Source organism: Clavelina lepadiformis, chromosome 3, assembly GCF_947623445.1.
Source record: "Clavelina lepadiformis chromosome 3, kaClaLepa1.1, whole genome shotgun sequence".
Lineage (NCBI taxonomy): Eukaryota > Metazoa > Chordata > Ascidiacea > Aplousobranchia > Clavelinidae > Clavelina > Clavelina lepadiformis.
Window position 1 is genome coordinate 9,016,195 of NC_135242.1, and position 12,418 is coordinate 9,028,612.

At 35.6% G+C, this 12,418-nt stretch overlaps 1 protein-coding gene across 1 annotated transcript; it reads left to right on the forward strand.

Moving 5' to 3' along the window:
* Nucleotides 1–740: 740 nt before the first annotated feature.
* Nucleotides 741–9,788, forward strand: LOC143449736 (creatine kinase, flagellar-like). Its single transcript, XM_076950047.1, has 26 exons — nucleotides 741–859; nucleotides 934–961; nucleotides 1,160–1,296; nucleotides 1,420–1,542; nucleotides 1,807–1,964; nucleotides 2,058–2,251; nucleotides 2,384–2,624; nucleotides 2,805–2,932; nucleotides 3,081–3,166; nucleotides 3,300–3,476; nucleotides 3,590–3,707; nucleotides 3,835–3,935; nucleotides 4,100–4,209; nucleotides 4,280–4,422; nucleotides 4,534–4,657; nucleotides 4,857–4,959; nucleotides 5,024–5,165; nucleotides 5,280–5,421; nucleotides 5,528–5,645; nucleotides 6,523–6,657; nucleotides 7,148–7,352; nucleotides 7,469–7,593; nucleotides 7,981–8,119; nucleotides 8,295–8,459; nucleotides 8,804–8,905; nucleotides 9,137–9,788. Exons 1-26 carry the CDS (start codon nucleotides 823–825, stop codon nucleotides 9,258–9,260), a joined length of 3,405 nt encoding a protein of 1,134 aa, XP_076806162.1. The 5' UTR covers nucleotides 741–822; the 3' UTR covers nucleotides 9,261–9,788.
* The last annotated feature ends 2,630 nt before the right edge of the window (nucleotides 9,789–12,418 follow it).

Below are 12,418 nucleotides of genomic sequence, written 5' to 3' on the forward strand. Positions count from 1 at the left end.
GAACATATGATAAAAGAACTTAAATAGAAAATGTTGAAATATCTTTGTTTCTTGTTTTCCTTACTACCTTAGACAAAATTGCAAGAAATTTAGAGTGTATTTAAATTGAACTTATTGCAATTAAATTATACATTTTTAAAAATTTGTGTTTAAATTTTACACACTCCAAAATCTGCCAGTGTAAAATTTGCACTTGGTTTTGCGTATTTTAATCAGAAAGGGGGCCTAGATTCCAGTCTGGGAAAATATCTTGTATCAGGCCACAAAATCAAGACTAACATTGAGGTGTGCATGGCATTTTATCTTTCTGAAGATTGTATATATATCTAAACTTGAGCATAAAATATTTTGTCAAATCATGCAATGAGATACTGAGAATTGGATCTTACAAAGTGCACAATATGGTTATAAATCCTCATGTAATACATCCCGATTTAATAAAATACGTTGTTGAGATGCTCTTGGACAAAGCATTAATAGTGCACTTTCCTGTATGCTGAATTCTAAAAAACAGTAGATCTAAAAAAAGAGCAAAGTAATTCAAAATCTAACCAAATATATATCAATTTGAAAAAAATCACTGAAATGAGTAGTTACACTAACATGTTTCCAATCTAGCTGTATTAGTGTAGTATCAGGTAGCCCAAAGTAGTGACCAATATTTAATAAGTCACGTGAAGATTGATATTGTTCTAATTGATTAAGATTAAAATTTCGTACTTTACTAAACTATTTTATAGTAGGCCTGTCAACTACTAAATTAATAGGTTTCTGGAATGTTTTAACTGTATTTTGGAATTCGAATTCTTACTAAACTCCAAGATGGGATGTGGATCATCAACAGAGAGCATGCCAGCAGGTTAGAAATTTTTTTAATTATCTGTTTCAGGACTTATTTTTCTAAGTTATTAATTTGTATTATTTGCTTTGCAGGTGCTCCTGCTTCAGTCAAAGTTTCTGGGTAAAATTATTTTTATCATGATGAGCAGAAAGATTGTACACTTATGGATTTGTATTATTTATTGCAGTTGAATTGCTTAAAATAAACTTTTTTGTAACATATAGAAGTAAATTAGTACATTACTGCAAAATTTGCTATTTAAAGCATAACATACTGTATTTTAGGTAATACAAATATGCAGCAACTTTTTTTATCTAGTACAAAGTTGAGCAACTATCCTGATTTATCAAAGCATAACAATCATATGGCAAAATGCTTGAATGCAAAGCTTTACAATGAACTGGCTAATAAAATAACACCTGGTGGAGTAACTTTAGATCAGTGTATCCAAACAGGTAATTTTTTTTCAACAATTGGATTTTGATATCAAATGCATCAGCATGAAATTTACAAAACTTGCTGATAATTATTCAGCACTAAAAATTGAAACATCTCAATTTACGAAAATAATTGTTTAGGTGTTGACAATCCTGGCCACCCTTTTATTATGACTGTTGGAGCTGTTGCTGGGGATGAAGAAAGTTATGAGGTTTTCGCTCCACTTTTTGATAAAATAATTAGTGCAAGACATGGTGGATATGGTAAGCAAAAGTTTTTGTACATTTACTGTACAAGTTTTATAAAATGCTCTTCAAGTGTGTTATTTACTGTAGAGTGTAGACTGTAGAGGTAATATTGTTGTCAAAATTGTGTTATTGGATAAAATACAGTGCTTGTAATTTATGTATGTACTGCCTGTACATTTGGCATTGCTTGCCTTATCTAAATATTTTATAAAATAAATTCAAGTACATATTCCAGTGGTTATAGATAGCAATAATTACATTTGTATTGAAAATCTTCAGCAAAGGATCAGTTGCATCCAACTGACTTAAATCCTGATCATCTGGTTGGTGGGGACAATTTAGACCCTAAGTATGTTTTGTCTTCACGTGTTAGGACGGGCCGTAGCATTTCTGGTTATAAGCTACCGCCATGTTGTGATCGAGCTGAACGTAGAGAGGTTTGTTAATCAAAATCCTGTTTTGCTTTGTGTAGTCTGTTCTGTTTTTGGTTTAAACACATTCAAAAAAACTTTTATTTCGTGGTGTCGCAGGTGGAAAAGATTTTGGTTGGTGCTCTTAGTTCCTTAAGTGGTCCATTTCATGGAAAATATTATCCTTTGACTGGTATGACAGAGGAAACCCAAGACAAACTTATTGACGATCATTTTTTGTTTGACAAACCAGTTTCTCCACTTCTACTTGCATCTAGGATGGCAAGAGATTGGCCAGAGAGCAGAGGGATTTGGTTAGTGGTGTCTTCAGATTCTGCTGGCTTTTATTCAAAAATAAACTTGTTGGTACAACCAAGAAAAACTTCAGTGTTGACATAAAAAGTTGTTAGTGACTTTGATAATTAATTTACAAATATCTCCTGAAGGCACAATGAAGAGAAAAATTTCTTGGTCTGGGTGAATGAAGAAGACCATAGTCGAGTTATTTCCATGGAGAAGGGAGGAAATATGAGACGAGTTTTCACTCGCTTTTGTGAAGGTCTCAAAAATGTTGAAAATGCCATGACCAAGAAAGGAGGGAGCTTTATGTGGAATGAACATCTTGGCTATATTCTTACCTGCCCATCTAACCTTGGAACTGGACTACGTGCCGGAGTTCATCTCAAGGTTTGTGATGTTCTTGTTAACCTGTACGTGTCAGGCATTTAGTTATTTAGGTATTTAGTCTTGCATTGAATGTTTGGTAAGGTATGGGTGTGACATAGGCACATGTGTCGGTGAGTATTTGAGTTAAATATAAGTTTAAGAGTATGTTTACAACATGCCATTTGCTTATTCTTGTTGTAGATACCTCTCATGAGCAAGAACCCTAAGTTTGAGGACCTGTTGAAGGAACTTCGTTTGCAGAAAAGAGGTACCGGTGGTGTTGATACTGCATCAACAGATGGAACCTTTGACATTTCCAACTCAGACAGGTGCCAAATGTTCATTTATTTCTCACTGTGTGGAAATTCCTTTTTGTCGTAGTTGTTTTTAACAATAACAGCAAGCAAACATGCAAAACGACAAAGAAAATAAAGTAAAAACATGATTAAGTAGCCTTATGCTTTTCTATAAAATTAGGCTTGGATCATCAGAAGTTGATCAAGTGCAGTGTGTAGTTGATGGCGTCAATCTCCTTATACAAATGGAAAAGAGACTGGAAGCAGGTTAATTGTGAAAAGTAGTGTTGGGATTTGGTAATCAAATAGCAAAGCATTCTAGGAACTTTGGCTGACTTCCAACACAGTAAATACTATTTAAAGACAACTTTTTCTAACGTTTCTTTTCACAACTTATAAGGGCAAGGAATTGATGATTTGTGGCCAACCAAAGCGGCAGAGGCTGAAGATGAAAACTACCCAGACCTTTCTGAACATAACAATTGGATGGCTAAGTGTCTCACGCCTGCAATCTTTTCAAAGCTGAAGGACAGGAAAACATCTAGTGGTTGCACTTTTGACAAGTGTATTCAGACTGGTAAATAAACTTGAAAATTAACCACTTAATGGTTAGCTTAATGACACAGATTGAATGATTAATCAAGTTCAAGTTTACCTTTTCTTACTCCTGTATATTTTGTATTACTCTAGGTGTTGATAATCCTGGCCATCCGTTCATCATGACAGTGGGATTAGTGGCAGGTGATGAGGAATGCTATTCAACATTTTCTGAGCTTTTTGATCCAGTCATTAGAGGAAGACATGGAGGGTATGTTTATTGCAGCACTTAAAATTATATTTCAAAAGAAATTGACATCTGCTGCATTTTGTCTTTTAGAAGTTTAGAAGAAATTTTAGTTAAACATAGTAACAAATAAAAGTTGTATGAAATACAGCTATCCAGCAAATGGCAGACACAAAACCGACCTTGATGCATCTCGAATTACTGGAGGGAACTTTGATCCAAAATATGTCCTTTCCTCTAGAGTAAGAACAGGTATCTTCTGAATTTTTGCTTGTTTTTTTTATTGAATGACTTGTTGAGCTTCTTTGTTTGTTTATTTTACTATTCTGTAATTGATATTTTATAACTATTCTCTAAAGAGAAGATTTCTTAAACAACTGTAACATGATACAAAAGTTAAAACACTTTCTCTGTAGGGCGTAGCATTCGTGGATTGTCACTTCCTCCTTGGTGTTCAAGAGCTGAGCGAAGAAAGGTGGAAAAAGTTGTGTCTGATGCACTTTCTGCATTGGATGGGCCATTGAAAGTTAGTTGGAGTTTGGGTTCTTGTGAGCAAAATGAGGCATTGTCAACCTTTAAATGTTTGTTTTTGGTAGGGTACCTATTACCCACTCAGTGGAATGACTGCTGAAACGCAAGACCAGCTGATTGCCGATCATTTCCTCTTTGATAAGCCCGTTTCACCTCTCCTGACTAGTGCTGGCATGGCTAGAGACTGGCCTGATGCACGTGGGATATGGTTAGTAACAATACAACGTGTTTAAACCAGTGTTGCCCACTTTTAAAATCGTGTCATAACATTCCATTCGGAATTGTATCATCAGTGGTACATAACATATCTTTCTTTAAGGCACAATGACGTGAAGGACTTTTTGGTTTGGGTAAATGAAGAAGATCACATGAGGATCATATCGATGGAAAAAGGAGGAAATATGAAGGCAGTCTTCGAAAGGTTTTGTGATGGATTGCAAAAGGTATTAGAACAACATATGCCGAGATGATGCTAAAAATTTTAATTTGAAGGTTAAAATAATTGGGTATTATAGAGCAGTTTGATGGTTTGTTTTTATCTTCTATTGATCCTGGGTAAACCCTTTTATCCTTTTTTAGGTTGCAAAACTATTGTGAGTTTTTTACAAAACCAGATAATATAATTATTTTTAATGTAACCAGGTGGAGGGCCTCATAAAGTCAAAAGGTGAAGAGTTTATGTGGAATGAGCATCTTGGATACATTTTGACTTGCCCTTCTAATCTTGGCACTGGCTTGAGGGGAGGTATGCACAGAGAGATAGATTTCTAGTTTGATAAATAATTTTATATAAATAAATGTTTTTGAAGGTGTGCATCTTAAAATTCCTTTGTTGAGCAAGCACGCCAAGTTTTCAGAAATATTGAATGCTCTTAACCTGCAAAAGCGAGGAACTGGTGGTGTCGATACTGCGTCAACGGATGGCACATTTGATATCTCCAACTCAGATAGGTGCTGAAATATTTAAATTTTACTGGAATATTAAGACACGTCATTGTATACAATTTAAATTACGATGTTGAAATGAATTTCATATTTTCATTATTTTATATCAAAATTTTATAGGCTAGGCTCATCAGAGGTGGAACAAGTACAATGTGTTATAGATGGGGTTGAGTTGCTGATTGAAATGGAAAAACTTCTTGAAAATAAGAAGTCCATTGACAAATTGATCCCAAAACCAAAGACCAAGGCTAAACAAGAGAAAGTAAGTACAGGGACAGATGGTCATTCTGGTTAGTGTGACAAGGACATAAGCGGTACCTGTCTAATTTTAATGGAATAAATTTCGTATAAAAGAAATTTTTTTACAGCCTCAACCTGTCTTATCATCTGACAACTTCCCTGATCTGTCCAAGCACAGCAACTGGATGGCAAAATGTTTGACAAAAGATACTTATGAAAAACTGAAAGATAAAACCACTGACTCAGGTTTGCCTTGAAAGACAGTTTGAATTTTTTCGTGTATGTAGAGTAATTTCCCCATTAAGCACGCAGTAGAAAAACTGCACCGTTCATTGCCGAACTTAACCCTAACATTTTCTTTCCTGTAGCTTAATACAATTAACAGTAGGCAACATGCACTGTAATAATTTAGATTCCAGAACATTTCCTGTTGTTAAATGAGAATATGCAAAGACCGCCACGCCAAAATAATTCCCACAGTTGTATAAGAGATAGCAGTGCAAAAAAGATTTGTCAGGAACTTGACATTTTTTAATAATTTTTGAGAGTATGAGTTAATTTGGACATTAGTAATGCATACAATGAGAAGATGCCCAAATTTTATCTAAAAAAAACTTTTGAACAAAAACTGGATCAACTTCACTGCGGTTGGTAAAAGACAAGCGATCACTTGGTTAGCAGTCCTCCACTTGCTTAACCAAAATGTGAAGTAAAACCACAGTCAGCTTGCGTGTGGTATATTAACACAGAAATTTGTTTTCCTCGCAGTTGGGCAACATGAATCTTCTTCAAATAGGATTTTAGCTGTTTTTTTTATTACAAAGTTTGGATGTTTCAAGCTTTGAGATTAAGATTGTTATTGTTGTATATAACAGAACCATAGTTGTGTTAACAAAGTATGCTACCGCTAGATAAAGTAGCACTAGCCACTCGGATTCAAGTCATGTCTTAATCGGGAGATAACAGTGTTTGGTATTATTAGTTAATGAATATGGTATGTACATGATTATTATTTGTACTGTTGTCAGGGCAACGACTTGTTTGCTAGTTCAAAACAGATTTAACAAAAGGACCTGAGGAAAAACTCTTATCAGTAAAGATAAATACATTTTACCATTGTCAGGTTGTACTTTGGATTCTTGCATTCAAACTGGTGTTGACAATCCCGGCCATCCATTCATTTTCATTGTTGGTCTCACTGCTGGAGATGAAGAATGCTATACTGTTTTCAAAGACCTGTTTGAACCTGTCATTTCCAGTTAGTAGTTTTGACAGTTTATTACCTCATCCCATCAATAGCAACATAATTTATTTTAGTTGGTTTATTGGTCTAGCACTCTAGCCAATAGACCAAACCAACTAAAGGGCAACAAGGAGGCCTTAAGTTTATTTGCTATGCTCCATTTGCTGGTTTTGGCTTTCATGCACACTTCCTGCGGTTTGCTAGGAGGAAGTGTTATTTTATTATAACAATAACAGAATAATTACATCGAAAGAGGAATTCTGATCATCTTCTCCTAAAGTTTTTACTTAATATGCCATTAGTTTTATTCCATCCAGCGATGGTCTCATTCCAGTATTTATAGTTTTGTTCGATTAAGGAAATTATTTTGAACGCCCACTTGTTATTTGACAGCAGTGTAAACCATCCATAAATGAGATTAAGTCTTTGTGCATAAAACAATAGAGATATAATAATGTTACTTTAAATACAAGTTCGAAAGCAATTAACATGAAAATCTTTTCAGAGCGGCACAATGGTTATCCAGAGGATGGTGTTCACATCACAGATCTGGATTCGAGCAAGCTCCGAGGTGGCGACTTTGACGAAAACTTTGTTCTTTCGTCTCGGGTGCGCACTGGTCGCAGTATTCGTGGATACTCTCTTCCGCCCTGGTGCAATCGCTTGGAAAGAAGGGCTGTGGAGAAGACCTCTGTTGACGCTTTGTCAAAGTATGATGTTTTCCCGCCTTCTTTTCTATTTTTTTATAAAAACTTGTTAAATTCACACTGTGGAGACAAAAAATCTCTGCATTAGTTGACTTAAACGCCATGGTTTGTTTATTTAGTTTGACTGGAGAACTGCAAGGAAAATATTATCCACTGGCCAAGATGACTGATGAAGAGCAAGAGCATCTCATTGCAGATCACCTCCTCTTTGACAAACCAGTGTCACCTTTGCTTACCAGCTCAGGTATCTTTTTGTTTCACCACTGAAGCAATGCCATGCTTAACAACAGGTGTTGGTGATGCATATTTTAAAATAATAAACATGATTATTTGATCATGAATGCATCATCATCATCATCATGCAAACTTACAAAAACAATACTTTAAATCTGAGTGAGATTAAATACTTGTGCATCAGTGCATGTGATTTACTTTCAAGATCATCTTATAAATTCTAATACTGTATGATTTATATCCAGTTCTTTTTCAATTTTAGTTTTTTAAGATTTGGGACATATATGTTTTTAAATCTGTAAACAGATTTCACGTATGTCCTTTAACAAGCAGAATTTTTATTTTTCAAAAGGAGGCAATTTTAAAACCATCCTATTGTATTTTCAACATCATGCAGGAATGGCTCGTGATTGGCCGGACGCCAGGGGAATTTTCCACAACGACATGAAGAACTTCTTGGTATGGGTGAACGAAGAAGACCACCTGCGGCTTATATCAATGCAGAAAGGTGGAAACATGAAGGCTGTATTCGAGAGGTAGCTATCAATACACTAACCGACTTGTGGGTATAAAATGCAGAGTCACACATTTGTGAGAATTTGTATTGCCAGATACCATATAGTTTCAACTGTTTTGTCCAATGATGCTCGTTTGATCTTTTCCGCCGTGTTAACCCGCTCACTATAAACAAAAGTCGCATTTCATTTCAAGGTTTTGTAAAGGGGTCAGTGAGGTCGAGGCTCAGCTGAAGAGAAAGAGGACGCAATACATGTGGAACGAACACCTCGGCTACATACTAACCTGTCCTTCAAATCTCGGCACTGGCTTGCGCGGTGGAGTGCATGTCAAGCTTCCACTTCTCTCCAAGGACAAAAGGTGATACTTTACGATTCTACTGATACACGATACATTCGTTATGAGATAACAATGGTCGTATACGTTTCCTGAGCGTTCCTAATCAAGGGGATCTTCTTTCGAATGACAATTTACACGATAACGCTTACCGACAAATCCTTTTAACTTACAAGACACCACATTTAAATAACTCAATGCGTGCTTTCCTTTGGAGATATGATGTACCGAATACCGAAACATGTGCATTAGTAAATTATCCTTTTTTGATAAGCAGCTAGCTAGCTATGAAGCTAGTGCTCGGTTGTATTTGAATCGTTGTATTTGTGCAAAACATATCATCCGTTAAAAGTTATTATCCTGTTAAGGTTTGACCAAATCCTGGCAGACCTTCGGCTGCAAAAGCGTGGAACCGGAGGTGTGGACACCGCCTCTTCAGATGGAACATTCGATATTTCCAATCTGGACAGGTAATTGTGGACAAAATGTATAAGACGACGTTGGTTAACTTTTTATCTTCTTACGCATTCTACTAGTATTACCAGCTTTAACGCTTCTTGAGAAAAGTATTAATTTGGCGCCACAGGTTGCAACAAAGTCACAAGTGGCGTGTTGTGTTTCAAAGCTAATGGTTATCAAATCCTCCCATGAATACTGTTTTTACTGGGTTCATTTTTCAATTCTGTTCAATCTGTCTTTAGACTTGGCTCCTCCGAAGTACAGCAAGTCCAGTGCGTCGTGGACGGCGTTGAGCTCCTCATCCAAATGGAAAAAAAGTTAATGGCTGGTGAAGATATTGATGCAATCCTTCCATCAAAGAATTAATCTGTGTGTGACTGTGATTGTTGAAGTTAAGCTTTACTTTTAGCTTGTTTTAATTTTTTAACGTTTTATCAAGACCCCAATCTTAATTCATTTAAAGCCATTTTATTTCCATTGATTGTAAAGAGATTTCTTTAAATTTACTTCCAAGAAATTTAGTTTACTTTAAAAATTGTTTTATCATAAACCCTAACATGTAAGCCAATGTTTAATCCAAAATTTTTTTAGACTATTTTTGTACCCATTCTGTTGATTTTGTCTTTTAAAACCTATAGGTATATACACTGTTTTATGACTTGTTTTTAAGTTAAAATGGTCGAAGAAAGTCGTTATTGTAGTGCAAGCTTATTGCCCATATCTTGATATGTTAAGTGTTAATTTTACGGTCGATTGATTGGTTGAAGTTTTTGCACGTTTATTGCCAGACCGCTATGTGTTATGGTTTAAAATAGTCATGCCTAATTCGTTGTCTTAATTAAAGCGCTACAATGTTTTTTTCAACATAAATAAATATGTGTGGTACTGCTTGGATTGATAAACTTATGTGGTGGTAAAGACACAATATTTTGTAGCGCGTGTCTTAAAGCATTTAAGCAACACTGAAAGTGGGAAAAGTTAAAGCTTTGACAGAAATTGGTCATAAAATGTAATTTGGCCCGATAAACGAAATGGTCTCCATGGGCTATAGGCACTCGAGCCGGATGACCAATATTTTCCAGGATTAATTTATTGAGTAGAGGCAGCCTTAAAACTTCATCAATTCTCAAGGAAACGGCTCCTTTCAACCCATTTGTAGCCTATTTACAGAAAGTCAATGGTGAGTCTTTTGGGGAAACAGACAATGCCTTGGTTTAAATTATTAATGATTTCATTTTTAGGCACAGTCTGTCGTTCAGTACTTATTCTGTTAAAAGTGCGTCGTAGTTAACTAGATCGTGCTATGTAGAGCTAAGCTGGAATTTTTCTTTTGTGATGCCAGAAGCGTTATATAAGAAGAACAGAAGAAAAGTAGAATAAAAAGAGATTGGCTGTGAGCATTTCACCAGTAAATTCGTACGTTGTTATCATAACTTGATTGTTATAACTTAGTAATCTAAACTTTACTCAAAGTTCTCTTCAATTTAGCTCTTTAAATTTCTGAAGTCAATTTGTATACATAGCCTATCTGTTCCCTGATCTTGAACTATAGGGTTGGTGACCTACTTACGGTGAAATAGTCACTTACAAAAACGTTATCTCTTAATGAAATGTCCAGAGATAAGTGGTAATGAACCTTTTCGATTTAGAAAATGAAGTTACTTTTGGCTAGATACGCAATTATTATACTGTACTTAATGTAACGTAGGCCTATGACTATTTATTGAAGCTTGTAGAAACTACGTTTGAAAGAATTGGAAAATTTTATGAAATTTCTCGGTTTCTAATTGAAAATTTTAAATTAAAGTGCAATTTTAGAAACAGCCCATCGAATTAGAGCTACAAAATTTGATTTAAGAAAGAGCGATAGGCTAATCTTGATAAAGCGCCATCACGTAATATAAAGCAATAACCAAAACTATTGATGTGTGGTGCAGTTAGCAAGATGAACGCTTAGAATCCGATTTGTACTGTATTGCAAATGCTGGAATTGCCAACATATCGCTCAACTCAGTACAGTGATACTATAAGCTGTAATGTAATTTGCTGATAAACAACAAAATGGTTTAGATTCACAACTGATTTTATTTATGTTACAACAGTCATAGGCTATTACATGGGTATTGAGATCGTCTTTTGCTGTAGGGTGGTTCAAAACTGCGAGCATGAAGGGCCACATTAAAGTTTGAGGAGAACATTGCGGGCCGCAAGTAGGGGAAACTGCAATGTTAGCAAAGGTCTGAGGTTGCTGTTCTAATCGACTAGATGCTTTGCTACACGACTAACATCGTATTTTTTGATGCTTTCTACTTGCTTGCGACTGTGCTTGCAACAAAAAGCTAAAATCATCCCATGTGTATATCGTCACACAATACTGTACGGTGACGTTAGCTGTAAAAAGGCGTGATCACCCCATCATAATCACATATTGACTTGCACTTGAATTATTATGTGCAACTTATTTCAGGCTGTATGGCTAATGCAAGTTTTTTAAATAAAAGCAGGTGAATTTTAACAACTGCAGATTTTACAAATGCTGCCCTCGTGCCAGAGTTTGGACCACCTGTTTTGCTCTATTGACGCCAGGTTTTTATTGAAGTACGGGTCAGGTGCAAAAAAGGCAGATCTTATCAAACAACAGTTGCCAAAAAGTAATTATAATAGACATTGCCATTATGACATCAGGATGTGCAATCAACATGCTCGATGGCTGGTATTCGAATCAAGTTGGTTAAATGGTTTTATGCTAGCAGATATAGCTAAAGCGTTATGAGTAGAATACGACTTTGCAGGTAGGCAATTAGTAGCAGACTTGCAGTTGAGTAGCTAACGTTAATTTTCAGTCAAATAGTCACTTTCTTTTACACTTATAGTGTTAAATTGAGCGTCTGCACAGGCCAAACCTTTTCTTCATAAAATCCATGGAAGGCGTAGTTTCGAAGTGGTGTTTAACTGGACAATTGGAGAACTAAGCAACATATTTAACATACAGTAGTTCTACCATGCGTCACTAGATGCAATTAAGGACCAGAGGTGGGCAGTCGGTTTTTTGAAAGTACCGTTAGTAGCGGTACCGATACTTTTTGTACAGCGGATCCTGTTGCAAGTGCAATTTTTTCCGATATTATGACCCCGTTAAAGGTTTCTTCTGGTCAAGAAATATGTGAGCTCACTCTTTGCGACTTTGTTAGATAGTTGCAGATTGAAAAAGAACAAAAATCGCTAAAATTGGCACTAAGTTTTAATTAAAATGAAATTTTAGAAAACATACTTCTCAAAAGTTTGAAGTTTCTATTTTAAAAGTACCGAGTACCAGGACCGACTTATATTTCTAAAAAAAAGTAATTCGGTACATGGATTTGATTCGATGGTACCGGTATCGGTACTGAAAAAACACCGCGGAACAGTAATTCGATGTTTATAGTACCGCGGTACTGCCCACCTCTGTTAAAGACTATACATAATTTTAAGCACTTTCTTCAATGTTCTGTGTGTTGCAATTACTGTATTTAGTGCTAATTACA